This window comes from Moschus berezovskii, chromosome 6 (genome assembly GCF_049115385.1).
Source record: "Moschus berezovskii isolate FMDL1 chromosome 6, NW_MosBer_1.0, whole genome shotgun sequence".
Classification (NCBI taxonomy): domain Eukaryota; kingdom Metazoa; phylum Chordata; class Mammalia; order Artiodactyla; family Moschidae; genus Moschus; species Moschus berezovskii.
Genome location: NC_142465.1, coordinates 4,674,232 through 4,700,901, shown reverse-complemented (window position 1 = coordinate 4,700,901; position 26,670 = coordinate 4,674,232). Strand labels below are relative to the sequence as shown.

The following is a 26,670-nucleotide window of genomic DNA, read 5'->3' as shown; positions in this document are numbered from 1 at the left end:
CTGGAAGCCTGCAGTGGGAAAGGGGAATGTGATTTTCTGCTCAGAGTTCACCCATTCTCCCACCTGTTTCTAGGAATAATAAGGAATGTGAACCACAGCTTGCTATTCACGTGGCAAATGTCCACGTTTCTATATAAGGTTATGGGAAGTTTGATGGGCCAATAGAAGACAAAACTAAAGGAGCTTAAATCACAGGCCACGTGTCGTATTTATTCAACACGCTAGTTACACACGTCTTCCCCACTCTTATCAGACCTGGAGGGCACAGTCCTTGTCCCAGTCATCTTTGAGTCATTAGATCCAGAACACAGTGCCTGAAGCATAAAGACATCAGGGGAATGTTGGGTGACTGGATTTATGTTGCTTGAAACCCCATTTTACTTTTCAAATTCATTGCTAATAAGGCTGTTTATAAAGAGAGGGAATACCATTTAAAATAACAATGGGGGAAGGGTGGTGGGGAAGAGGGGTTATTCCCAGAGATTATTTTGTTTACTCTGAGCAATTTTTCATTTGCAGAAGAAACTTATTTGATTGGAGACTTTTAGAAAAGTATTTAAGGAATTCCCTGGCGGTCCAGTGATTAGAATTTGGTGCTTTCACTGCTGAGGGTTCAATCCCTGGCCAGGGAACTGAAATCCCACAAGAAGCACGGCACAGTCAAAAACAAAAACCTCATAGAGACGTATTTAAAATTACTTTTGTATAAGTATTTTAAAGTAGCTTTATTGGTAAATAATAGATCATTAACTTAAAAATTTCAAAAATAAAAATAATCTATAACCATAACAGATAACACATTAATATTTTCGTATACATCCTTCTAATCATTTTTCCTAAATAGGTTTTTCTTGGGTATAAGTACTTGACTTGAAGCAGCAAAATGACAGTGCAAATTATAGGAAAATCTGACTGATTAATACATATTAAAACACATCCAAAACAAGTAATATTTAGAAAATATCTCAAATTTCTAGCAGTTTTCTTGGGAGAAGGTGGGAGAAAGCTAGATTTGTTGAGGAGATAGTGGAGGCAAAGGATATTTTAGTTTCAGTTCAGTTCAGTTGCTCAGTCGTGTCCAACTCTCCGCGACCCCATGAATCACAGCACGCCAGGCCTCCCTGTCCATCACCAACTCCCGGAGTACACTCAAACTCATGTCCACAGAGTCGGTGATGCCATCCAGCCATCTCATGCTCTGTCGTCCCCTTCTCCTCCCGCCCCCAACCTTTCCCAGCATCAGAGTCTTTCCCAGTGAGTCAACTCGTCGCATGAGGTGGCCAAAGTATTGGAGTTTCAGCTTTAGCATCAGTCCTTCCAATGAACACCCAGGATTGATCTCCTCTAGAATGGACTGGTTGGATCTCCTTGCAGTATAAGGGACTCTCAAGAGTCTTCTCCAACACCACAGTTCAAAAGCACCAATTCTTCGGTGATCAGCTTTCTTCACAGTCCAACTCTCACATCCATACATGACCACAGGAAAAACCATTGCCTTGACTAGACGGACCTTGGTTGGCAAAGTAATGTCACTGCTTTTTAATATACTATCAAGGTTGGTCACAACTTTCCTTCCAAGGAGCAAGCGTCTTTTAATTTCCTGGCTGCAATCAGCATCTGCAGTGATTTTGGAGCCCCAAAAAATAAAGTCTGACACTGTTTCCACTGTTTTTCCATCTATTTCCCATGAAGTGATGGGACCAGATGCCATGATCTTTGTTTTCTGAATGTTGAGCTTCAAGCCAACCTTTTCACTCTCCTCTTTCACTTTCATCAAGAGGCTTTTGAATTCCTCTTCACTTTCTGCCATAACGGTGGTGTCATTTGCATATCTGAGGTTATTGATATTTCTCCCGGCAATCTTGATTCCAGCTTGTGCTTCTTCCAGCCCAGCGTTCCTCATGATGTACTCTGCATAGAAGTTAAATAAGCAAGGTGACAATATACAACCTTGACGTACACCTTTTCCTATTTGGAACCAGTCTGTTGTTCAATGTACAGTTCTGACTGTTGCTTCCGGACCTGCATACAGGTTTCTCAAGAGGCAGGTCAGGTGGTCTGGGATTCCCATCTCTTTCAGAATGTTCCATAGTTTATTGTGATCGACACAGTCAAAGGCTTTGACATAGTCAATGAAGCAGAAATAGATGTTTTTCTGGAACTCTCTTGCTTTCTCCATGATCCAGCGGATGTTGGCAATTTGATCTCTGGTGCCTCTGCCTTTTCTAAAACCTGCTTGAACATCTGGGAGTTCACGGTTCACATACTGCTGAAGCCTGGCTTGGAGAATTTTGAGCATGACTTTACTAGCGTGTGAGATGAGTGCAATTGTGTGGTAGTTTGAGCATTCTTTGGGATTGCCTTTGGGATTTGAATGAAGACTGACCTCTTCCAGTCCTGTGGCCACTGCTAAGTTTTCCAAATCTGCTGGCATATTGAGTGCAGCACTTTCACAGCATCATCTTTCAAGACTTGAAATAGCTCAAATGGAATTCCATCACCTCCACTAGCTTTGTTCGTAGTCATGCTTTCTAAGGCCCACTTGACTTCACATTCCAAGATGTCTGGCTCTAGGTCAGTGATCACGTTATCGTGACTATCTTGGTTGTGAAGATCTTTTTTGTCCAGTTCTTCTGTGTATTCTTGCCACCTCTTCTTAATATCTTCTGCTTCTGTTAGGTCCATACCATTTCTGTCCTTTATTGAGCCCATCTTTGCATGAAATGTTCCCTTGGAATCTCTAATTTTCTTGAAGAGGTCTCTTGTTTTTCCTATTCTGTTGTTTTCCTCTATTTCTTTGCATTGATCACTGAGGAAGTCTTTCTTATCTCTCCTTGCTATTCTTTGGAACTCTTACTAGTGTTATAATTTTTTAAAAAGGATAGATTCAGAGTATTAATTACAGATTAAAAAAATCCAAAAAGAGTTGCCACATGTGTAAAATAAGTTTTGAAGGATGTGGTTATGATAAATGAAAGGGAATTAACACGTATTGTCAGAAAAAATAAATTCAGGAGCTTTGCCCTGTTAACCCACCTCAACCCTACCCCTTCTACAGTCACTTCCTGATTCATTAGTTCCAAAGCCATTAGAACTGTGTCACACAATTGAGAAACACTGGCATCATGGCAGTCCTGTAAAGTTCAGGTAACCAAACTGGTTTTTAAATTTTCTTCCACAAGTATGTTCCTGATCATCAACTTTTAGTGACTCTTAAATGGGAAAGCTGATTAGGTTCAAACAACTTAATTAATATATACTGAACACTTTTGTTTTAAATGTTCAGAACCATTTGAAGTTACAGCAACAGTACTCCATGGTGCTGCTGCACATTTGTGCATGCACGCTGAACGCTCTCGCAAGTCGCCTGGGATCTGCCAAGCAGAGTCTCCTCTCCCTGCAGTGGCGTCAGGAACACCAGAGGGTGGGGCTCCAGGGCACCCAGGTGCAGACAGGCAGCAGCTGTCCGCGCTACAGGCACGTGGCAGCATTTGCAACACGCCGCCTCACATGATTTTCCTTTATACTACGTCTATGCCTAACTGGGGTGAGGCTGGCATTTCTGGAGCCAGCATCCTACAGGTAAAGCAGCTAGAAAAAGGAAAGAGATACTGATTCTTGGGTCGGGAAGATTCCCTGGAGAAGGAAATGGCAACCCACTCCAGTATTCTTGCCTGGAGAATCCCATGGACAGAGGAGCCTAGCAGGTTACAGTCCATGGGGTCGCAAGAGTTGGAGATGACACAGTGACTAAACCACCACCATACGCACCTAGGCCAAGGCATGGATAACTTAAGTGATGAGAAAAGCTAAGAATGGAATGACTTGTCTTATCAGTTCACTGTTCTCCTGATGGTTCCCTTCAAATAATGAGTCTTCAAATAATCTCCTTGAAGCCTTCAGATCTCCTTTAGGAGCTGCCCTGAGCCACATATACCTTGCTCTTTTCTACTGTCTAAGAATATGTTAAGAAATAGAATGGATGCCTTTAGGCTGCCTAGGTAGGCAGCAGTACACGTATTACTTTAGTAAGTGCCTCCATGGCGCTCTTTCCATGAAAAGCATTTTTTACATAAACTGTTTATTGTTACAGTAAAATATCTAACACATGGAAAACTTTTTTTAAAAAAAAAGCACATTTTTAAAAAGTCTACAATTATCATATCCAAACATGCTCTGCAAACAGAGAGTTTCTTCCTAAATTCTGTGACAAAAACTGATTTGACCTGATCTGAGGCTCTCAGCGTCTTTAGTTATCACATTAGTGGTATTCATATATTCACCACAGAAATATCAGTGTATTTGGTAATGGGTGCCCTTCTAGACTCTTTGCACAGTTTTAAGTAAATTATTTTATATTTACCCTATCACTTGTTTAAAATCTGAAAAATTTTGATTCCAAAACACAACTAGCCCTTGGTTTGTCAAAGGACTGTCAAGTGTACATTCCCAAACTGTTACCAATGTGGTGATTCCTCCAAACTCCAAAATGGTTCCAATGACTATGTCTGCTCCAAAGAATGTCATGAGGCTAAATCTCCAGGAAAAGAAAAAAGAGGAATGTTAGAACAGCTGTAGGAACACACAAGCTGCACACAAAAAAAATGACAGAGAAATGATCTGGGAAGTCACGTAAGACTCTGTATTACCAGAAGCTGCTGCTGCTGCTGCTAAGTCACTTCAGTCGTGTCCGACTCTGTGTGACCCCATAGACAGCAGCCCACCAGGCTCCCCTGTCCCTGGGATTCTCCAGGCAAGAACACTGGAGTGGGTTGCCATCCATAAAGACAGCACCCAGTACTGTTGCTAATAGCTGCCTGCATAAAAATGAAAAGCCCCACTCTTTTCAGACTTTTAGGTATGGGGTATTCTTTATTTTTATTGAACTATAATTGACATACAACATTAATTTCAGGTGTACAACATAATGATTTGACATCTGTATAAAGATACTCTTAATTTGGGACTTCCCTAGTGGCTCAGTGGTAAAGAATCTGCCTGCCAATTCAGGAGACACAGGAGAAGCAGGTTCGATCCCTGCGTTGGGAAGATCTTTTGGAGGAGGAAATGGCAACCCACTCCAGTATTCTTGCCTGGAAAAATCCCATGGACAGAGGAGGCTGGCGGGCTACAGTCCATCCACAGGGCTGTAAAGAGTCAAGCACAACTGAGTGACTGAGGACAGCATATTCTTAAGTCATCGTTCTCAACCTGGTTAAACACTGGACTCTCCTAGGGAGTTTTCTAAAAATAACCCAGGCATGGATCTCACTTTCAGACATTCTGATTTACTTGGTCTAAAGAGCGGCCTTGACAACAGTGTTTTAAAAAACCTCCTAAACAATTCTAAGGTGCAGCCAGAGCTTTAAAAAGTCCCAATACTCAGTCTGTGTCCCAGACCACATAAACCAGAATTTTTGGATGAAGCGCAGACGCAAGTATTTCTTTAAAAAGATGCTCAGGTGATGTCAATGTATACACAAAGCAGATAGGTTGAGACCCACTGAGTTGCCTGGCTTAAGGCTTAAGTGTGTCAACTGTTTTTTAAAAAATTCTTCCTGAACCAAGTCATTTCTAGATAATCACTGAAGCAGTCACCAATAAAGAATTCTAAGCTTTCTCCACTCTGATAGTGGCTTATTCATGAATCTCTCCTCAATTTTTCTATGAATGCACAAGGGCCAGTGGAAGAAAGATATTGAAATCACATGAGAGATATTTCAAAATACTTTTAGCACAATAATCCAAACTACAGTAAACTCCTTTAGCACTTACATCGAACTGAAGAATGTAACTGGAAAGTAGCATTCACCTTGGTTGAGGCTATAGGAGATAGGAGCACACCTTAACAGGAAGTCACAGCGTCTTCCAGTAAGTTCTAGGACAGCAAGCGAAACAATAAGTGCACTAATTTTCCAGTGACTCTCACTGGTCAAGATGCCAATGTAAGCCACATTCATAGACAGATTTCACAGAAGGCTACAAAATACCTTAAAGCTAAATATAGATCAATGGAACAAAATAGAAAGCCCAGAGATTAAATCCACACACTTATGGACACCTTATCTTTGACAAAGGAGGCAAGAATATGAAATGGAGAAAAGACAGTCTCTTTAACAAGTGGTGCTGGGAAAACTGGTCAGCCACTTGTAAAAGAATGAAACTAGAATACTTCCTAACACCATACACAAAAATAAACTCAAAATGGATCAAAGATCTAAATGTAAGACCAGAAACTATAAAACTCCTAGAGGAGAACGTAGGCAAAACACTCTCCGACATAAATCACAGAAGGATCCTCCAAGACCCACCTCCCAGAATACTGGAAATAAAAGCAAAAATAAACAAATGGGACCTAACTAAAATTAAAAGCTTCTGCACAGCAAAGGAAACTATAAGCAAGGTGAAAAGACAGACTTCAGAATGGGAGAAAATAATAGCAAATGAAATAACTGACAAAGAATTAATCCCCAAAATATACAAGCAGCTCCTTCAGCTCAACTCCAGAAAAATAAACGACCCAATCCAAAAATGGGCCAAAGAACTACACAGACATTTCTCCAAAGAAGACAGACAGATGGCTAACAAACACATGAAAAAATGCTCAACATCCCTCATAATCAGAGAAATGCAAATCAAAACCACAATGGGATACCATTTCACACCAGTCAGAATGGCTGCTATCCAAAAGTCTACATGCAATAAATGCTGGAGAGGGTGTGGAGAGAAGGGAACCCTCTTACACTGTTGGTGGGAATGCAAACTAGTACAGCCACTATGGAGAACAGTGTGGAGATTCCTTAAAAAACTGGAAATAGAACTGCCATATGATCCAGCAATCGCACTCCTGGGCATACACACTGAGGAAACCAGAATTGAAAGAGACACGTGTACTCCAATGTTCATCGCAGCACTGTTTATAATAGCGAGGACATGGAAGCAACCTAGATGTCCATCTGCAGACGAATGGATAAGAAAGCTTTGGTACATATACACAATGGAGTATTACTCAGCCATTAAAAAGAATGCATTTGAATCAGTTCTAATGAGGTGGATGAAACTAGAGCCTATTATACAGAGTGAAGTAAGCCAGAAAGAAAAACACCAATACAGTATACTAACACATATATATGGAATTTAGAAAGATGGAAATGATAACCCTGTATATGAGACAGCAAGAGACATAGATGTATAGAACAGTCTTTGGGACTCTGTGGGAGAGGGTGAGGGTGGGATGATTTGGGAGAATGGCATTGAAACATGTATATTATCATATGTGAAACGAATTGCCAGTTCAGGGTCGATGCATGATACAGGATGCTCGGGGCTGGTGTGCAGGGATGACCCAGAGGGAAGATATGGGGAGGAGGGAGGTGGGAGCAGGGATCAGGAAGGGGAACTCATGTACACCCGGGGTGGATTCATGTCAATGTATGGCAAAACCAACCAATATAATATTGTAAAATAATTAGCCTCCAATAAAAAATACATAAAACATTTAAAAAAATAAATAAAAAAAAGAAAAAAAAAACCTTAAAGCTATTAAATTTAAGATAACTTCTGCTCAGAGACCAACTGAAATATATAGTAAGGTGCACAGTTTTTACTTCTCAGGTATCTCTTTATTATTTTAAAAATAATCTTTTTTTTGTGCATTCTAAAGGTCACATGAAAAAGACATTTACTTTTTTCCCATCACTAACTCTGAGGAAGGAAGAACAAACGTGCAGAAGACCTTGCAGCTCACCAGGAACCAAACTCCACACTTTTTACAGTAGTAAGTGGCAGGTAACAGGAGAAGTCCAGGATACTACACTTACACAGGCTTCCGCATATATTCGTTTAAATACTTAAAACGGATATGAAATCTGGGTAACTGGCATGGAGGCATTTCTCCATCACAACTCAACCATTTAAAAATTTTATCACTTTTAGTCCCTTTGCTGATTTAAATAAAGAAAACAACATTTATATCTACCATGCAGGAACTTTCCGTTCAATATACTGGGACATTATAACTTCACTGTTCAAGTTCTATTCAGCAGAAGAAAAATAGCTAAATTGAGTCTTGTCTTTCACTGGGAAGATATTAGCTATTAGAAACACATCACAGAGAGGAAAACTGTGGCATGCCATCATAATGGACTAGAGGAGGAAGTGGCACTTCTGCTTTGTCATTACAGTTATTCTTCTTGGGATAAAACTTGGAATTGCAAGTTTAGCTAAATTCATCACAGCTTTAACTCTGGTAAATGAAATAAAGTTCACTGTCTAGGCCAAAAACCCCAAGCAGCTGTTGGGAGCAAGAGGGCTACGAGGACAGAAGTAAACAGATTCACGGCATTGTTGTCGAGAATGGGTTTCCCTGCTATGTACTTCACCTCCTTCCTTGGGCTGTTGACCACCATGCCAGTGCTTTCATCCAAACCTGGAATGAAAAAGAAGTGAATGAAGTAGAAAATTCAAATGGTTTGATTTAAAAAACAAGAGCAAAAAAACAAATTAGCTTTCTCCTCTAAAGAAGATAACCTTGCAAAGATTCTCGGCCATTCAAAGCATGACTTTAGTGGTTACCTATATGGTGAGTGACACAGAATCCATGGTGACAAAAGCCCTCCTTGAAGAAGTGGGTCTCAGTATGCCTCAATACTGGTCTCTCAACAATGCTGGAGTTCTTTCAGAAGGAGAAGGGAGGCCTTGAAAAGCAGAGGTGGCATAAAACTGGCAGATTGGGCTTGCCTTCCCAGGGGCTCCCCTCTAAGACCACATGGAAGGCTCCTGAAAGCAGGGGTCACCTTTCCAACCTCTACAATAGACACTAAGGCCCAGCAAGGTGCTCACACAAAGGAGGCACACAGAGATGAATCCAATCTGCCCCCCAGCCCACATTTTTTTTCCCAACCCACTCAATATGATCAGAAATTTCCGAGTTAGAACTCAGTTTAGAACAAAACCTAGGCTCTTTAAAATAAAAGGTGTAAAGCATTGTGTGTACGGTTACTGACCCTTTAGTACAAATTACAATCCGACTACTTCCTCCCAGCATCTAGATAAGAGTAATGAAGCTGAGAGAGCAGACGTTTTGTTGGTGGAATCAGATTATACCGGGGTGTGAAGAGAGACTGGGAGCACTGTGTTTGGGGAACTGTCTGGAGACTTCCAGCATCTTCACTGTATGAATCAAAGGAGAAGATGTGGTTGGTCAGAGGCTGGAGCAAAGACACACCAAAGAGAACAAGTCGGTACACTGGCATGACAGGAGAGCCTTAGGTGCAAAGCACAGAAAATGCTGGAGAAAACGTTTATGTATCTTGATGCAGGACTAGCAGACATGACGTCACAGTAGAAAAGTACATCATCTGTGTAGCATCAGGTTAGCAGAACTATTTCTCAAATGGATTTGGAAAACAAATGGAAAGAGGGGCGTAAGACTGATCTGACTCTCAAATTCTGCTTCCCTGGGATTAAAATCCCATAAGCAAATGCATCTGTCTCCTGCATGATCGTTCCCTGTACATTTCTACTCATTGCTCTGCAGGACTAACTCTCTTTCAGTCAGTTTATCACAAAAGAATAAGAAATTCAAAATTGTGTTAGAGACTTTGCCCCACTATTCTGGCTCCCTCAACAACCTGTGTCTTTGGGATTGTTTTTATTATCTTATCTCTCTTTTTTTCTTTTCCATATTTCTTCCCCATTTCTTTCTCTTTTTTTAAACACGTTTATTTTGTTTTGGCTGCACTGGGTCTCACTGTTTTGCATGGGCTCTCTCTAGTTGCGGAGGGTGAGTGCGTCTCTTCGTTTCAGCATGGCGGCTTCTCCTGTTGTGGAGCGCGGGTTCCGGCACGGCAGTGTTCAGTGTGCTGGCACACAGGCCCAGCTGCTCCATGGCGTGTGGAATCTTTCTGATCAGGGGTCGAACCTGTGTTTCCTGCAGTGCTGGGCAGACTCCTATCCACTGCACCACCAAGGAAGCCCCTGTCTCTTTTCTTTTGGTTTTAAGGACACATTTATTCTGTGTCATGATCAGACTACTAACTTTAGCAATCAACCAGCAGCGTGGGTGAAAAAACAACCCTACATTAAATATCTCTGTTGTAATGCTTTCCACTTTCCACAGAAAAGAAACTAACTTGTTTACAATTAGTCAAAAATACAGTCCTAGAATTTTCTGTCCATAAACATGACATATCTAAGATATGTCTAAAACATATCTTCTCTGAAGCGGCTAGGCACTGCTACTACTGTGTGTGGCTAAGTCCTCATTTCAATAATAATACACCAATAAGTTGCAATAATAAGGTTATGTTCTTACCACTAAATTGCATGGTAGCTCCTAAATATGAATCCAGGATTGATCCGAGTAATCCAGCCAGACCCCCAAATGCAATAATTGGCCACTGGGGAGCAGAAATGTCTAAATCGTTAACAAAAACCAACTGTGTGAGGAAGTAAGTGATGCCGACAGAGGTCCCACCAAGAAGACTGGAGGCAAGGCCCACCATCGTCACTCCTCCATTGGTCCCTAAAGAAGAACAGGATAAAATCAGCTGGTGAACAATCAGCCAACACAGGAAGTCAAGAGAAGCAAAACATCTGCTACCTGTCTAATCAAAACCAACTCAAAGAAAGGGTTCACTCTGATGCAATCCAAAGACCCTCCTACTCAGAAAAGAGGCGTTTCTCCTCAGTAATTCCTGACATTTTCAACAGTGAGTTTAGGAGAGCCAGGCTGCCTGGTTGTGTGATTTCCAAGCTTGGTGACGGTGATGAAGCTATGTAACTTCTCCAGGCCTTAGTTTACTTGTCTGTGAGAGATAAACACTAACAGGACCAATTCACGTGATTATTCGGAGTAAACAGGAATAATGGAGAGCGGTCGGAACACTGCTTTGCACACAGCAGGTACTCAAATACATTAATCGTCATGTTGCAGCTGCTGATGATAATGAAGGGGACGAAAGGAAGAAAAGGAGAAGACAGAAAGAGGGAGAGATGACGACAGAGCAGGAGCGGCAGTACTATTCACATCAGCAGCAGTAGCTGATAACAACATTGGGGAAATGAGATACACATCGAAGCACTAACCATACAACAGGCTCCCAAGAGATACTCTATCATTTCTTTCCTTTTCCCTTCCTGCTGATAAGCCTGCAGGTCAATCTCTATGTTTGCATACAATTTATCTAGGAGCTACTAACACTTCCTGCAAATATTACTTATTATCACCAGTTTAATAGCCTATAGTCATTTTCCAATTAAGGGGGAAAATTGAAATTCTCTCTTTTTAAAAAATTATTTATTTATTTGGCTGCGCTGGATTTCAGTTTTGGCAATGTGGGGTCCTCATTCTTCCTTGCGGCATGAAGGATCTAATTCCCTGACCAGGAATTGAACTCAGAGCTCCTGCATTGGGAGCATGGAGCCTTAGCCACTGGACCACTAGGGGAGACCCCAAACTGAAATTCCTAAAACGCTTTTAAATAAGAAACACAGTAAATCAAGAGGCTTTTTTTTTTGGCCACACTGTGTGTCATGAGGGATCTTAGTTCCCTGATCACGGATGGAACCTGGATCCCCTGCAGTGGAACCTCAGAGTCTTAACTACTGGATCGCCAGGGAAGTCCCTGTTCACATTTTTTTTTTTAAAAAAAAGAAACTTAAATAAAGACTCACCAACTGGAACTTTCTCCCAGGTTGTTATCAGCCTTGGCGTGCTTTTACTTAGAACAGGGCCAACTTCCGAAGCCCATGTGTCTCCAGCAGAGGAGGCCAACGCAGCCAAGAGAGACAAACACATCCAGGAAGCAGTGTGTTGTTTGGAAAAATCTATTGGGATTTCCCCAGGGCCACTCTCTATCATGTACAGCAGGGCCAGCTCCGTGGGCACAGCGCCGTTACAGAACACCTGGATCCAGTTTCTCTGCCCACCTAGGATCCAACAAGAAAGTGAAGAGGACAAGGATGCTTCCTCCTCAGGAGGAAAATCATGCAGTTACCGATAACTGCTCCTAATTTACATTGTAAAATTTAAGAAAAGAAAAATGACTACAATTTTAAAATGACTAAAAGTGGGATGATAACGCTGCCCACACTCTATCTTGTTTCAGAATAATTAATGATAGACTTCAGTACTTCTAAAATTCTACTGTTCTTGCTATCATGATAAAGTAATAATAAACTGTATCAAGCCACTACTTTAAGTAATTCTCATATAAAATTTATGTTTCATGAGTCTAAACAGGTTCTGATTAAAAGCTTATGATATGTTAAGATAAAATAAAAGTTACTAACTTAAGTGACATTAAATATAATTCACTTTACCTTCCTTGTATTCTGAATCTAGACGTTTCTTTTCTTCTCCCTTCCACTTAGTAAGTTTTGAGGAAGAAAGAAAAAACACCAGCAAAGAGGTGAAAAAGCTGAAATTTGCAATGGTTAGGATAAATCCAACCACGAGCCCTGAAAGAAACACATATATACAAAATTACACTCAGTCCATATACTGCTGCTGTGAAAAAAAGAATGAATTTTTTCAGTTATTTTCATATTAACACTGGAAATGTTCATTTCTAATATATTTACATTTTTACCAACTAAGATATTAGCAAACAGTATGCAATGGCAACCCACTCCGGTACTCTTGCCTGGAAAATCCCATGGACAGAGGAGCCTGGTGGGCTGCAGTCCATGGGGTCCCTAAGAGCCGGACACAACCGAGCGACTTCACTTTCACTTTTCACTTGCATGCATTGGAGGAGGAAATGGCAACCTACTCCAGTGTTCTTGCCTGGAGAATCCCAGGGACGGGGGAGCCTGGTGGGCTGCCATCTATGGGGTCGCACAGAGTCGGACACGACTGAAGCGACTTAGCAGCAGCATAGTCTTTCAAGTTTCTTTTACATTTCCCCTCCATACCTGGGATTTTTTTCCCACTTTACAAAAAATTCAGTAAATAGACCATTCAAGAGTGAATCTGGGAGAAAGAGATACATAGAAAACAAATTCCAACATGATAGAAGTAAGTGTCTCCTTATTAGTAATTATTTTAAATGTGAATGGGTTAAGTGATCCAATCAAAAAAAACAGAGACTGCAAAATGGATAAAAATACTGGTCCGACTATATGCTGACTACAAGAGACTTGCTTTAAATCTAAAAACACAAAGGGCTGAAAGTAAAAGAACTGAAAAAGATAATCCATGCAAATAAGTGACAAAAAGAGAACAGGGGTGGCTATACCAATATCAGACAAAACACACAAAATAGACAAGCTCAAAACCACATTTATGTGACAAGATCTCTCTCTATATATATTTTTAAGCATTTCTTTTCTTTCTGGCATAACAGAATGCTTGAGGCTCATCTTAAACCGACTTTGCCCCAGGCGTGAAAGCAGGCATTTCTCTGAGGCGCTCTGGCTCATTCCAGTGGGGAACAGATGTTAGAGGTAAAAATCTAGGCTCATAGTCTGTCCATGTCTACTGAGATATATTTGGTTTTTGGGGACAAAGCAAGTGAATGCACACACAAATATACACTCATGCGTATATATTCATGCATATACACGAGTACCTCCAGCCTTGCATTTTCTGAGAATGTGATGAGCACATTCAGGCACAGCTATCTTCTATGGCCCTATCCAGGCTACCTGCTAGTATAATATCACTAACTACTAACTGCATGATGGACAATCTCTGCTCTCTGTAACTCTTAAGATAAATATATTCAGTTTGCTACATGAAGATTTTTACTAAATAACACAACAAACAAAACATTACTAAGTAACAGAATAGATATTAAACAATTAAGTATGCTACTATCTAATAATTTAAGTATTAAATAACAAAACAAGGGCCCAGATTCCTATTTCTGAAGTAATTCCTTCCAATCTAGACTGATTCATCAGTCACTGAATTGCTTGATTATTGGCATTTTACTTAAGTTCAGAACGTTTTAATTGAGAGTGCAAGAAACAGGATAACGCTGTATAAAGTACAAATAAAGTAATAAAGTGCTTCACCTCTGGAGCTGAACATTCTGAAGTTAAAACCTCAACTGCTGCCCTTACTATTGAATAGCCGTTACCTAACTTTAATCTTCAGTTTCTCATTAGTGTATTAATAATAATTACTACCTCACTGGCTTACTGTGAAAAGTTAAATGAGATAACTTTAATAATATGCTTATTATATAAGCCAGCATATAGGAGGTCCTTAATAAATGTTAACTAGTATCATTGGCAATAATGTTAAATAGCAGTTACAGTGGCAAAACCTCAACAATCACATTATTGTTGCAATTATGATTACTGTAATAATAATGATATTATTATGATGTTATCCAACCTTTAAGTCTTTCCAACTGTTTTTTGAATATATTACACAAGTAGTACAAAAGTGGGCTTCCCTGGTGGCTCAGTGATAAAGAATCCACCTGCCAATGCAGGAAACATGGCTTTGATTCTTGAGTTGGGAAGATCCCCTGGAGAAAAGTGAAAGTCGCTCAGTCATGTCTGACCCAAGCTACCCACTCCATGGCATTCTCCAGGCTAGAATACTGGAGTGGGGAGCGTTTCCCTGCTCCAGGGTATCTCCCCAGCCCAGGGATGGAACCCAAGTAGCCCACACTGCAAGTGGATTCTTTATCAATTGAGCTATCAAGGAAGGCTCCCCCCCACCCCCCAGGAGAAGGAAATGATAACCCACTCCAGTATTCTCGCCTGGAAAATCCCACTTACAGAGAAGCCTGGCGGGGTCGCAGAGTCGGGCACAGCTGAGCGAACGAGCGCACGCTCGCAGTACACAAGGACCGGAGCGGAAAGCCGAGACACACGCAGGCACATGAAGCAACCAAGTGTCCTTCCCCAGCACCACCCTGCCCGCCCTTCCCCAAGGGGCCGCCCTTTCTCCAGCCACCTCAGAACACCACAGGAAGCAGTTAATGTTCAACTCGAGGACAGGTTCAGAATGCGGAAATAAAGCGAAGGCAACATGCTTCAAAGGACTGATTTCTTTGCTGCAGTCTAAAAATGTCCTAGAACTTTTTGTATCTCCCAGTCAGTCTGAACGTTTAGATTAGTAACTGCTGTCTCAGTGCAGGTCTATTCCACCTCTTCAACCCACCGCTAACATCTCTAATGGTTCCTCAGTGCTGAGGACTTAACACGTGTAACAATGGGAAGCTTTCAAAGAATGTGAAGACTCAAGGATTATGGCTACCTTCTGAGTTTAAAACATGTTAATTCTGTAACTGGCAGATGTCATCTGGGGAAGTGAGACAACACTGTGTATAAATAGCTCTGACAGTGGGAATCAGTCAGTTCAGTTCAGTTGCTCAGTTGTTTCCTACTCTTTGCAACCCCATGGACTGCAGAACACCAGGCATTCCTGTCCATCACCAACTCCCGGAGTTCACTCAAACCCATGTATCCAACCACCTCATCCTCTGTTGTCCTTTCTCCTCCCGCCTTGAATCTTTCCCAGCATCAGCGTCTTTTCAAATGAGTCAGTTCTTTATATCAGGTGGCCGAAGTACTGGAGTTTCAGCTTCAACATCAGTCCTTCCAATGAACACCCAGGACTGATCTCCTTTAGAATGGACTGGGTGGGTCTCCCTGCAGTCCAAGGGACTCTCAAGAGTCTTCACCAACACTGTAGTTCAAAAGCATCAATTCTTCAGTGCTCAGCTTTCTTTATAGTCCAACTCTCACATCCATACTACTGGAAAAACTATACCTTTGACCAGACTGACCTTTGTTAACAAAGTAATGTCTCTGCTTTTTAATATGCTGTCTCGGTTGGTCATAACTTTTCTTCCAAGGAGTAAGCGTCTTTTAATTTCATGGCTGCAATCAGCATCTGCAGTGATTTTGGAGCCCAAAAAAATAAAGTCTCTCACTGTTTCCATTGTTTCCCATCTATTTGCCATGAAGTGATGGGACCAGATGCCACAATCTTAGTTTTCGGAATGCTGAGTTTAAAGCCAACTTTTTCACTCTCCTCTTTCACTTTCATCAAGAGGCTCTTTAGCTCTTCTTCGCTTTCTGCCATAAGGGTGGTGTCATCTGCATATCTGAGGTTATTGATATGTCTCCCAGCAATCTTGTTCCCAGCTTGTGCTTCATCCAGCCCAGCCTTTCTCATGATGTAGTCTGCATATAAGTTAAATAAGCAGAGTGACAGTATATAGCCTTGATGTACTCCTTTCCTGATTTGGAACCAGTCTGCTGTTCCATGTCCAGTTCTAACTGATGCTTCTTGACCTGCATACAGGTTTCTCAGAATGCAGGTCAGGTGGTCTGGTATTCCCATCTCTTGAATAATTTTCCAGTTTGTTGATCCACACAGTCAAAGGCTTTGGCATAGTCAATAAAGCAGATGTTTTTCTGGATCTCTCTTGCCTTTTTGATGATCCAACGGATGTTGGAAATTTGATCTCTGGTTCCTCTGTCTTTTCTAAATCCAGCTTGAACATCTGGAAATTCTTGGTTCACGAACTGCTGAAGCCTGACTTGGAGAATTTTGAGTATTACTTTACTAGCGTGTGAGATAAGTGCAACTGTGTGGTTGTTTGAGCATTCTTTGCCATTGCCTTTCTTTGGGATTAGAATGAAAACTGAGTTTTTCAGTCCTGTGGCCACTGTTGAGTTTCCAAATTTGCTGGCATATTGAGTGCAGCACGTTCACAGCATCATCTTTCAGGATTTGAAATAGCTCAACTGGAATGCCATCCTCTCCACTAGCTTTGTCCATAGTGATGCTTCCTAAGGCCCACTTGACTTTGCATTCTAGGATGTCTGGCTCCAGGTGAGTGATCACACCATCGTGATTATCTGGGTTATGAAGATCTTTTTTGTATAGTTCTTCTGTGTATTCTTGCCACCTCTTCTTAGTATCTTCTGCTTCTGTTAGGGCCATATCATTTCTGTCCTTTACTATGCCCATCTTTGCATGAAAAGTTCCCTTGATATTTCTAATTTTCTTGAAGGGATCTCTAGGCTGAAAGTTACCTAAAATTGCAACCAAAGGGGCCTGGGAATAATCTCTGAGAGGCAGAAAAGGAAAAGTTATTATTGGAATTTTTTAATCAAATAAAATGAAATCTAATCAATTATATCATATATACTATTGCCCAGAGAAAGACCGTGAGAATCGAAAGAAGGCTGGTTAGCCGAAAATATAGAATATGAAGGCCAAGAGAACCAGAGGTTGGCAGACTTGAATACTATACCAAAGTCAGGAATCTCTGAACTGCGCATCTGCATTACTGACTGTTCTTCAGTAAGGTGTGTCTGTGCCGTTGTGTCCGACTCTTTCCAACCCCATGGACCACAGCCTGCCAGGCTCCTCTGTCTGTGGGATTTTTCCTGACAAGAACACTGGAGTGGGTTGCCATTTCCTCCTCCAGGGTATCTTCCTCATCCAGGGATTAAACCCACGTCTCCTGATTCTCCTGCACTGGCAGGCAGATTCTTGACCACTGAGTCACCTGAAAAGCAACCTTTTAAATACAAGCTGACTTCTCAACTGGCCTGACCTGAACAGTGATGTTTGCACCCAGTTGGTCCAGGAGTTCTATATTTAATCAGCTTAACAGAGTGGCACTCTGGCTTACTGATTAGTCCCTTGTGAGGTGGGCAACATAAACCAGTCTTCTTGGCTGTGATCAATTCTGGGTGCCTGACAGAATGAGATTTCTATTTGAAAAGACTGAAAACCATACCTGAACTATGATAACGCAAGAGGTAAGGACACCTTTGTGAGACCACATGAAGCACAACCACTGGCCTTTTCTGACAACACCCCACTGGCTGTGCACTCCCATCACCCTTACAGCATCTTCTCCCTGGGCTTAAATGCCGTAAACACCTCCTACTTCTCATCTGCTGCCCTTCACTAGAAATGCAAGCTCTTTGACAGTGGAATTTTTACCTATTTTCTTCACTTCTTAGTCTTCAGTGCCCAAAACAGTGTCTGGCAAACTAAATATTTGTTGCAGGAATGAATTTAAAAAAGCAAAAACCACTAAACCCGAGAGTCTTGACAAGTGAAATTAAATTTAAACTCATCAAGAGACTGATGACAAATTGTCTACACAGACATGTTCACAGGAACACACTGAATAACTAGACTGGAGCAAATCACTGGCACAGCTTCACAGTTCACAAGCACATTCTCACACAAGCCCTTACGTGAGCCTCTCCTTATTCTAGAAGCACTCTTTCTCTTGAGAGGATGAGAGCACTCCAAATACTCAGATCCTGAGGATGTTCTGAAACTCTTCTCAATGCCAAGCACACTAAACACATGCTATGGCAAAACTGAGTAAAATCCCTATGACTGTAATAGTAATTGTGGAAGGAAAACAATACTATAAGATACATATTTTAAATGCCAGGTCCTATGCTAATCATTTTATATGTATGATTCCTCACGATGAGTAAATGCTATAGACATTATTATTCCTTCTCATTTTACAGGTGGAAATAGTCATTAAGACGAAGTCTAAGTGACTTGCAGTCACACGTTAGGACAGATTTCCCAAGTACGATGATATACTTTGAATCAACAGTACAGTATTTTATCCTTAAGGGGAAAAGAAGCTCCAAATAAAAAAGATACAAACTTTCCATAGAATGAGTGATCAGGTAGAGAGTGGAGGTTTAAAAACCCACCTACATGCATTTCCTAAGCACTGTTCAAACAGCATGGGGCACAGGGCGTATGGTGCAGTCTGTCTGCGGGAGTCTACTGTGTAAGACTTCACAGGTTAAAGAGATACGGTGTCCCACACAGTTTCTTGTTTGAGCTTCACCAAGAAGCCCATAAGGACCCATTTCATGAAGAAAGTGAGGCTCGGAGGAGACAGGTGCCGCAGCCACGTTCACAGAGAGACAGGTGGCAATGCCAGGATTCAAATGCTTATCTTCTAATTCTAAATCAAGCCAAGTAGGAGAGGAATAGAGGCCCAAGGGCTAGAAGGCAGAAAAGGAAATGTTAGCAGGAAAGAAACGAAAGTGGAGACCAGAAAAGTAAGAGGAGAAAACAGGATAATAAACAGCATGGAAGTCAAAGGAAGACAGTACTTCAAGAACTTGACGCTTCTTCCCACAGGTCAAGAATGACAAACACCAAGGCAAGGCTGCCCAGCAAAAAACATTTTTAGCAAAGCATAACTCTATATTATTATATTCAATCAGAGATTGTTCAAATTGTTTGCTATAGATGAGTTAGTACTTTCAAAGTGCTAACAGTAGATTTCTCAATTTCTCAACAGTACTTGAAGAGTGTGTCTCAGTTTTGAAGCATGAAAATGAGCATGATTCCCCAAGGACCTATGCCTAATCATGGCACTCACTCTATACATGCTGGCTACGTGTCTAGGCACTGAGCTAAAAACTCCACAGAAATTATTTCATTTTTGCTCCAACTCTAAGAATGAAATGAGGGGTAGATCAGAATTTTGTGGGTCTTGAAACAAACAAATTGGGAGCCCGCTTTGTTTTTTAATCTTTCACGTCTGAACTTTACAAAAGAAGAGCTACTGGAAATGAGGTGCCATGGGGTTTAAACTGTTACTTTCATGGTACTGTCCTTCTCTAGGCTGGGTATGTTTAATGCACAGGAAGCATTTATTCATCTTCTGAATCCTTAAAAAGTTGAAGTAGAGTTGATTTACAATGGCATCTTAATTTCTAGGTTAGATGTTAAAAACGCTCTTCTCTGAAGAGAAAACTGACGTACAGGGGGGTTAAGTGACTTTCTTAAAGTCCCACAGCTTTCCTAGCCATTATTCAAACTCGTCTTGCTTGATTCTAGTGCTTGTTCCTTTACCTATCAGACTATCTCGCTTCCGTGAAGGCCCACTCTAGTTCATAAAACTTCTTAAAACCTCTGCTGTATGTGAACACAGAGGAGAGAGAGCATGTTTACAATACATTAGGGATAATGATCAGCAGCCTCTTGAAGGCTGGGTAGGCAACTTTGAGACCTGCCCGTTCTAAATAATCAGCATTGAGTAGTGATCCCAGCCTACAGGACATATTTGAGGGGAATCCTCATGTCTTGCGGCTTATGATATGAAAATCCCAGTCATATCAGATCCCATCACTCCTCTGGTTCGAGACAGAGGGATTCCAGCTTGGGATAAAATCATTTTTATGCTCCGCAGCCCTGTATTATCTGGCCATTGCATCTTTCTTCAATGCTTATCTCTCATGACTTTTCCAGTCGAATGAGTCTTATTCTCACTCCCAAACAAACCAGGCTTGAACATGTCGGGGCCTTTCTGCTTGTTTTGTCAAGCCTGGAACATGCTTCTTGCAGTTCTCATTTCTGACTTTTTCAGGTCCCAGTTCAAAACTACCTCTTTAACACAAAGGTTAATCCTGAGCCTATTCACAGAAAAATGTCCCACATTCCCCAATATTCACACTTCTTATCCTTAATTTTTCTCATAAACTTTATCAATATATGAAAAGGTTTATATATTTTATGATCTATCTGTACTAAAGAAGAGAAGTTCCATACAATCTGAAACCCTGCCCTTGTTCACAGCTATTCCCCCAGTTTCTAGAAGAGCAGCACACAGTAAATGCTTAATAAATATCTGCCAGAAGAATAAATAAATGGCCTGTCCTCATTGCAATTCTGAAGACTTGAGAATACTCAGTTTGGAGTACTCTGCTTGAGGCTACTCACAGTAATTTCCAAGTGCTATTCTTCCCAAAATGGGCTTCCCAGGTGGCTCAGTGGAATATAATCTGCCTGCAGTGCAGGAGATGCAAGAGACGCGGGTTCAATCCCTGGATAGGGAAGAGCCCTTGGAGCAGGAAATGGCAACCAGCTCTAGTACTCTTGCCTGGAGAATCCCATGGACAGAGGAGCCTGGCAGGCTACAGTCCCTGGGGTCGCAAAGAGCTGGACAAGACTGAGCACATTCTTCCCAATGGCTCCTCCACTTTACCTTGAGGTAAAATGCTCCAATGTGTCTGCCTGTAGAAAATTTAATCCAACTCAGGAGCTGAGTAATCAAGGTCCTCAAAAGTCTATCCCACTAATTTACTTGTTATCAACTACAAAGTTCAATTTGCATGTCACACTGAAAGGATACGTTAGTATCTGAAATTCTGGCAGAATAGGAATGGCGAGCAATGCATAACTTTATCATTGTCTACACTAAGTAAACATTGTGATTTATAGTCTCATGTTCAGAATTTAGAAACCACACGTTTAAATTACATAAGCAATTATGCGCCAAACGTTCAAAAGAAAAACATACCTCCTAAAGCCCCACTGTGATCCAGACTTTTCTTCTTAAAGCCATTAGAGACAATCAAAACAGGAACAACAACAGAAAACAGCCAACGCCAAGGAGAAATAGGCTGAAAGTCACCTGAAAATTATAGAAGTAGAGCATGAGCTGCGTCAAGCCCACACAGGTGAGTCTTGGGTGCAAGCTCTGATAACTGTATTCTGGATTAAAATACGGTCGGAAGTAGAGAAACTGAGATGAAGCCACCAAAGTGAAATATTTACGCTGAAACTTGTTTAAGAGACACAATCCTACTGGTGAGTGACAAGAAAAGTCCTAAGTTTTAAGAACCATTTACAACTATTTATAATAATGGGTATTTGATACATATTTGAAGATGTGAAATGCATTTCTGGTTCTTTCTTTGGAAAGGAGGCACATATTCAACCTCAAGAACTGCACAGAACAAACAGGATCCAATTTTTTTAAAACGATACAATTATTCCTCTTTCTGCCTTTCACAGAGATTTCTTAAAAAGGTAACATTCCCACAGGCTACATACACTCCTCAGGATTCAAAGGTTAGCATCTGATTTTTCAAAGGTGGCATCCTTTGTTTCGGCTAGCATAATTTTTTTTCAGATAATTGAGTCAATAAAGATTAGGAAATTTAGTATAAAAAATCCAGACTCTTGTTTCCTGTTTTAAAACCTGGATGTTCAGGCTCACATGGCAGAACTGACTACAGGGGACGAGAAACCACCTCCTTTAGAGCATTCATAGCGTTACCATTTAAAGTCCCCCCTTTAATATAAAGTGATTATAGTCAAGAAAAATGTGAACTATTGCTTGTGCCCACATTTCTACCAAAAATTGGAAAATGTTATAGTCAATATTTTACAATAACTATAAATGGTGCATAACTTTTAAAAATTATGACTCACTTTATTGTACATCTGTAACATATAATATTGTATATCAACTAAAACAATAAAATTTTTAAGAAATTAAAAAAAGAAGGAAAATGCAAGACAAAGAGGGTAAAACATTAAAAAAAAACTACTGGGAAAATCCTATTTCTAGAAGTGCAAACTGTTCTCATGCGCTTAACATGCAAAGAAAAGCCTTGGACAGCTTCACTTACCTGCATTAGGTGCCCGGTCCCAAGGGGTCACTTACATTTACTAATCCTAGCTTACTCTAGTTCAAGTCACAGTTAACACTGCCCCTGCACTCACCTCCCTCCCCAAGCCCTCACCCCTACAGGGAACCATGAATCAACAGCCAGAAATCTGGATCTTGGAAAACACTTACTAGATTATTCACATTTCTGTGCAAAATGACTAAGGTCTAAAACGGCAATCACTTATAACCATTTAAAAGAGTTTACTTTCTCACTCTATTTTTCACTTTTCCTTTCAACTGAACAATATTCTGTTTTTATAAAGGGGTATCAAGGAATCTGTACAAAAGCATACTTGTGCTCTACAGCAGCTTCAAAACCTTCAAGTTCTGAGTTCAGAGTGCCTCATATTGATGCAAATTGGCTTCAGGCTTTAAAACAATTTTGCTCTTCGGCAGTGACCAAACAGCAGGCAAATGTTCCAAATCTCCAAATGTGAACACTGTGTCGTTTCTTTTTTATTTTTTTTACAGGACACATGAAACTGATGAACTTTATGAATATTCTTATTAAAAGTATCACTGCAATTGCTTTGCAAAATTATGTTTCACCTCACTTGCTTTTCATCAAGATAGATGTAACAATTACATAAAATATAAAACATATTTTGGAACAGGTATAACTAGTATGACAAGCAATATTTATTAAAAGCTTTAAAACGTTCAAGGCACTGTATTATTTCCATGTTAGTAAATCCATGTCAGGCCACAGAAGTTAAATAAACACAACAGTTTATAACCCTTCAAAGAATATGAGTTGTGGCCTTCAAAATGGGACTTTCTAAATTTCACCGATTAGAGACATTCATACTCACCATAATAGGTGCTTGCAGTCATAGACATAATCCAGAAAGCCGAAGAAATGCAAATGATCAGGCTTAATATAACTATATTAGTTATCATCTTTATGTATTTTTTGTACGTATTGTCGTCAAGTTTTCGCATGAAAAATAAGGATATAAAAACCTGGGGAAGAAACTATCTCGCGTTTCGGAGAAAAACAAAGTCAGTTAAGTGGCCAGCAAAACATTCGTATAGAGGCGAACGTAAATGCTAATATTTACCACCAGTCGAGAAAACAACACAAACCAAAACTGTTTCTAGACACTCGGCTAAGCACTGCCGCGGGGGCTTCCGCGAGGAAATCAGGCCGCACCCGCGACGGGCGCCCGCTCGCTTCACACCTGAACTTCGCCGCCGCGAACGGGAAAGGGGAGCGGGGGCAGCAAACCAGAGGCCCGGGGCGGCGAGCTCCGCCTTCCCCGCGCGCGCAGGGGCGGGACGCGGGCCGAGGACGCGGCCGCCCCGGCGGCGGGGCGCGGTGGCTGCGCGCGGCCGCCCGCGCGGCTCCAGGGGCCTGGTGCAGCCGGCCCGGCCTGTCCTCTCTGCGCCCGCGACGCCGCCTGCGCGCATGCTCCGCGGCCCCCGCGGGCGCGGCCTCGCTCACGGCGGCGTTTAAAGGGCGGCGCAGTCGGTAAAGAATCTGCATGCAGTGCGGGAGACCTGGGTTCCATCCCTGGGTCCCGCGGAGATCCCCTGGAGAAGGAAATGGCAACCCACTCCAGTATCCTTGCCTGGAGAACCTCATGGACAGAGGAGCCTGGTGGGCTGCAGTCCATGGGGTCGCAAAGAGTCGGGCACTACTGAGCGACTAAAACTAAGAGCAGGCAGGCCTGGCGGATCCCGCAAGCGAGTGCCATCGTTAGTGCCCGGTGCGTTTGTAGTGCTTCTTCGAATCTAGGCAATTGGAACACCCTATAAAGGTCTTGCGTTTGAGGTCATACCCAAGCGCGGAAAAGTGAAACCGCCACCATGACAGTAAGAGGAATGAAGGCAGTGGATTGAGATCCAGTTAAGTCCATATCAAGCATCAAATTCGGAAGAATTGTTCATGCCATACAATATTAACGGACTTTTTAGGGGGAAAGGGATATATTGGGCTGTAGAAAGGGAATTTTGACTGAGAACGTCGTTTAAAAATAACATCGTTCCGTAAGGTGCTGGACACAGTTGGCCACTAGATATATACAGATAGCTCCACATAGCTCCTGTTATTGAACTCTCAAATAGTTACTATCTGGAACTGTGGGAAATCTGTTCCCACACCTCTGCTATTTGAAGTCTGAATTCAGTCAGTTAACTTAGAAAGCAGAGCAGCTTGTCATCATTAAAAATCTGAATCTTGGGACTTCACATTTTTTTGATATTAATTTTTGTTTGCTGAGTTATCAGTAATAATTACATTATATTCTGAACCTTCCCCGCTAATTGCTGACAGTGTAAGCAGCAGCAGCAACTCATTTTCAGACGTAGTACCCAAGTACGTTTTAACCTGTTAAAAGTAATTACTTTTTGAAAACACAGTGTTATATGCAAAGACTATTTAAAACGCTTTCCTTTGGTAAGTAAGTGAAAATCGCTCAGTCATCTCTGACTCTTGCCACCCCATGGACTATAGAGTGCATGGAACTCTCCAGGTCAGAATACTGGATTGGGTAACCCTTCCCATCTCCAGGGATCTTCCCGACCCAGGTCTCCCGCACTGCAGGCGGATTCTTTACCAGCTGAGCCATCAGGGAAGCCCAAGAATATTGGAACTTCCAGTGGAAGTTCCTGACCCAGGAATCCAAGCAGTCTCCTGGATTGTAGGCGGATTATTTGCCAGCTGAGCCACCAGGGAAGCATTTGATTAATTACGTGATAACCACATTTGTGAAGTAGGACTACATAGTAATGGACTTCTTTCACTATATGCATATATAGTCTATGCAGAGATTATGTGCCCACTTTAGGCTGGGTCTGTTCAGCACAGGTAAACAACTGGATTACTTCAGAAAGCATATTGGCCAATCGTAGTGATACTAGACTACTGGGTAGAGTTATTATTAATAAGTGACCTTGTTTTTGTCTTTGCTTAGACAAAGTTATGAACTGGTATTGCTTATTTATCCCCTTCACTTCAGTGTGGTCGCAGGGTGTTCTTGCCTGATCCTATTCTATGAGATTTTTATGTCCAATAGGAAACCTGTGTCTGGCCATCTTCTGACAACACTCAAGTCCAGCTGTGTCAGGCTAGTTCCTGAATGGCAGGGATGATTTTCTCTTTCATGAATATGTTAGCTAAATTTGCAGATTAAATAATAACAGTATCTGTGATTGACTCTTCAAATGAATAGTGTCTTCCATTTATTCCGGATGTCCAATTATTGCAGTTGTTCTTCATAAAATAAGTTATTCTCTCTTAAAGCTGAAACAATTTGGGGGAATTGACATAATTAAAATATTCTTTAAAAAGAAACATCATTTTACAATCTGATAATGTTTATAGACTTTGATAATCTGAAAAGATTTCAACAAAATCTTTTTCTATTTGCTTTAAAAGCCATCTCTAGCAGACTTTCTGGGTAAGCATTTTCTAAATTATGTTCAAGATATTAGTACGTATGTGACCCTCCCCCACCACCTTCCCTCCAAAATAGTCTTAGTATTAGTTGCTCAGTTGTGTCTGACTCTTTGTGGGACCCCATGGACTGTAGCCCACCACCTCCTCTGTCCATGGAATTCTCCAGGGAAGAATACTGGAGTGGGTAGTCTTTCCCTTCTCTGGGGGAATCTTCTCGACCCAGGGATCGAAAAATACCTCTGATAAAATTTAAGGTTCAGATATGAGGTTTGTTTCCTCAAAGGACTGGGAGGGTGCAGTAAAGGCTCTGAGAAGTTAAGAAACTGAACAGTTTAAATGTTTCCAACAGAGTTGTTTTACCACAGATTTTGTTCCCTCACAAAACTTCACAGTTTGATAATTGTTATTATTATCAGAGCAACAGCCTGAAAGTTCATTGTTGGACTAATAATCTTTAAATTTTACAATGTAAATACCTACTTATGTGGTTTTTGACATAAACATTTTCTGGGGTAAACATTTGATACATAGTACTCTAGTATTCTTGCCTGGGAAATCCCATGGACTTAGCAGCAAAACCACCACCACCAATTGTAAAAATCATCCTGCTGGCAAAAACGACTTAACTGATGCTAGGAAAATATCAGTGCGTTCTGTGTACAATCACTTTGAATCTAAGGCAAAGGAGTGTTTTAGATTTTGTGAAATCTAAATGTGCTAATGGCTAAAATATAAGTGTCAGACCCTTGAGGCCCAAACCAAAACACACACACACACATTTGGCTGCAGTGCAGGAGACGTGGGTTCGATCCCTGGGTCTAGAAGATCCCC

At 41.3% G+C, this 26,670-nt stretch overlaps 1 protein-coding gene across 6 annotated transcripts; it reads right to left on the bottom strand.

The window, feature by feature from the left end:
• FAABTP (fatty acid amide binding transmembrane protein) lies at nt 1-23,826 on the bottom strand. Of its 6 annotated transcripts, XR_008681810.2 has the most exons (8): nt 23,252-23,826; nt 21,282-21,395; nt 12,325-12,462; nt 11,677-11,931; nt 10,316-10,525; nt 8,382-8,428; nt 5,776-5,878; nt 1-4,537 (listed from the first exon to the last, which is right to left on the bottom strand). XR_008681810.2 is itself a non-coding variant. In XM_055395390.2 (7 exons), the coding sequence occupies exons 1-7, from the start codon at nt 23,379-23,381 to the stop codon at nt 4,532-4,534; spliced, it is 900 nt and encodes a 299-aa protein (XP_055251365.2). In that variant the 5' UTR covers nt 23,382-23,826; the 3' UTR covers nt 2-4,531. The 6 variants fall into 6 exon arrangements, 5 of the variants coding, with proteins under 5 accessions (XP_055251365.2, XP_055251363.2, XP_055251364.2 ...); XM_055395390.2 differs by lacking the exon at nt 5,776-5,878 and having other exon boundaries at nt 2-4,537; XM_055395388.2 differs by lacking the exon at nt 5,776-5,878 and having other exon boundaries at nt 3-4,531.
• Nucleotides 23,827-26,670: the final 2,844 nt, after the last annotated feature.

What these genes read in the sequence shown, in the direction of transcription:
- FAABTP (XM_055395392.2), bottom strand. Translation starts at nt 23,381, where the DNA reads ATGCGAAAACTTGACGACAATACGTACAAAAAATACATAAAGATGATA. An exon ending in TCACAGTGGGGCTTTAGGAG is followed by an intron (nt 12,463 to 21,281) that starts GTATGTTTTTCT and finishes TGTTTCTTTCAG; the next exon opens with GGCTCGTGGTTGGATTTATC. An exon ending in AGATTCAGAATACAAGGAAG is followed by an intron (nt 11,932 to 12,324) that starts GTAAAGTGAATT and finishes GTTGGATCCTAG; the next exon opens with GTGGGCAGAGAAACTGGATC.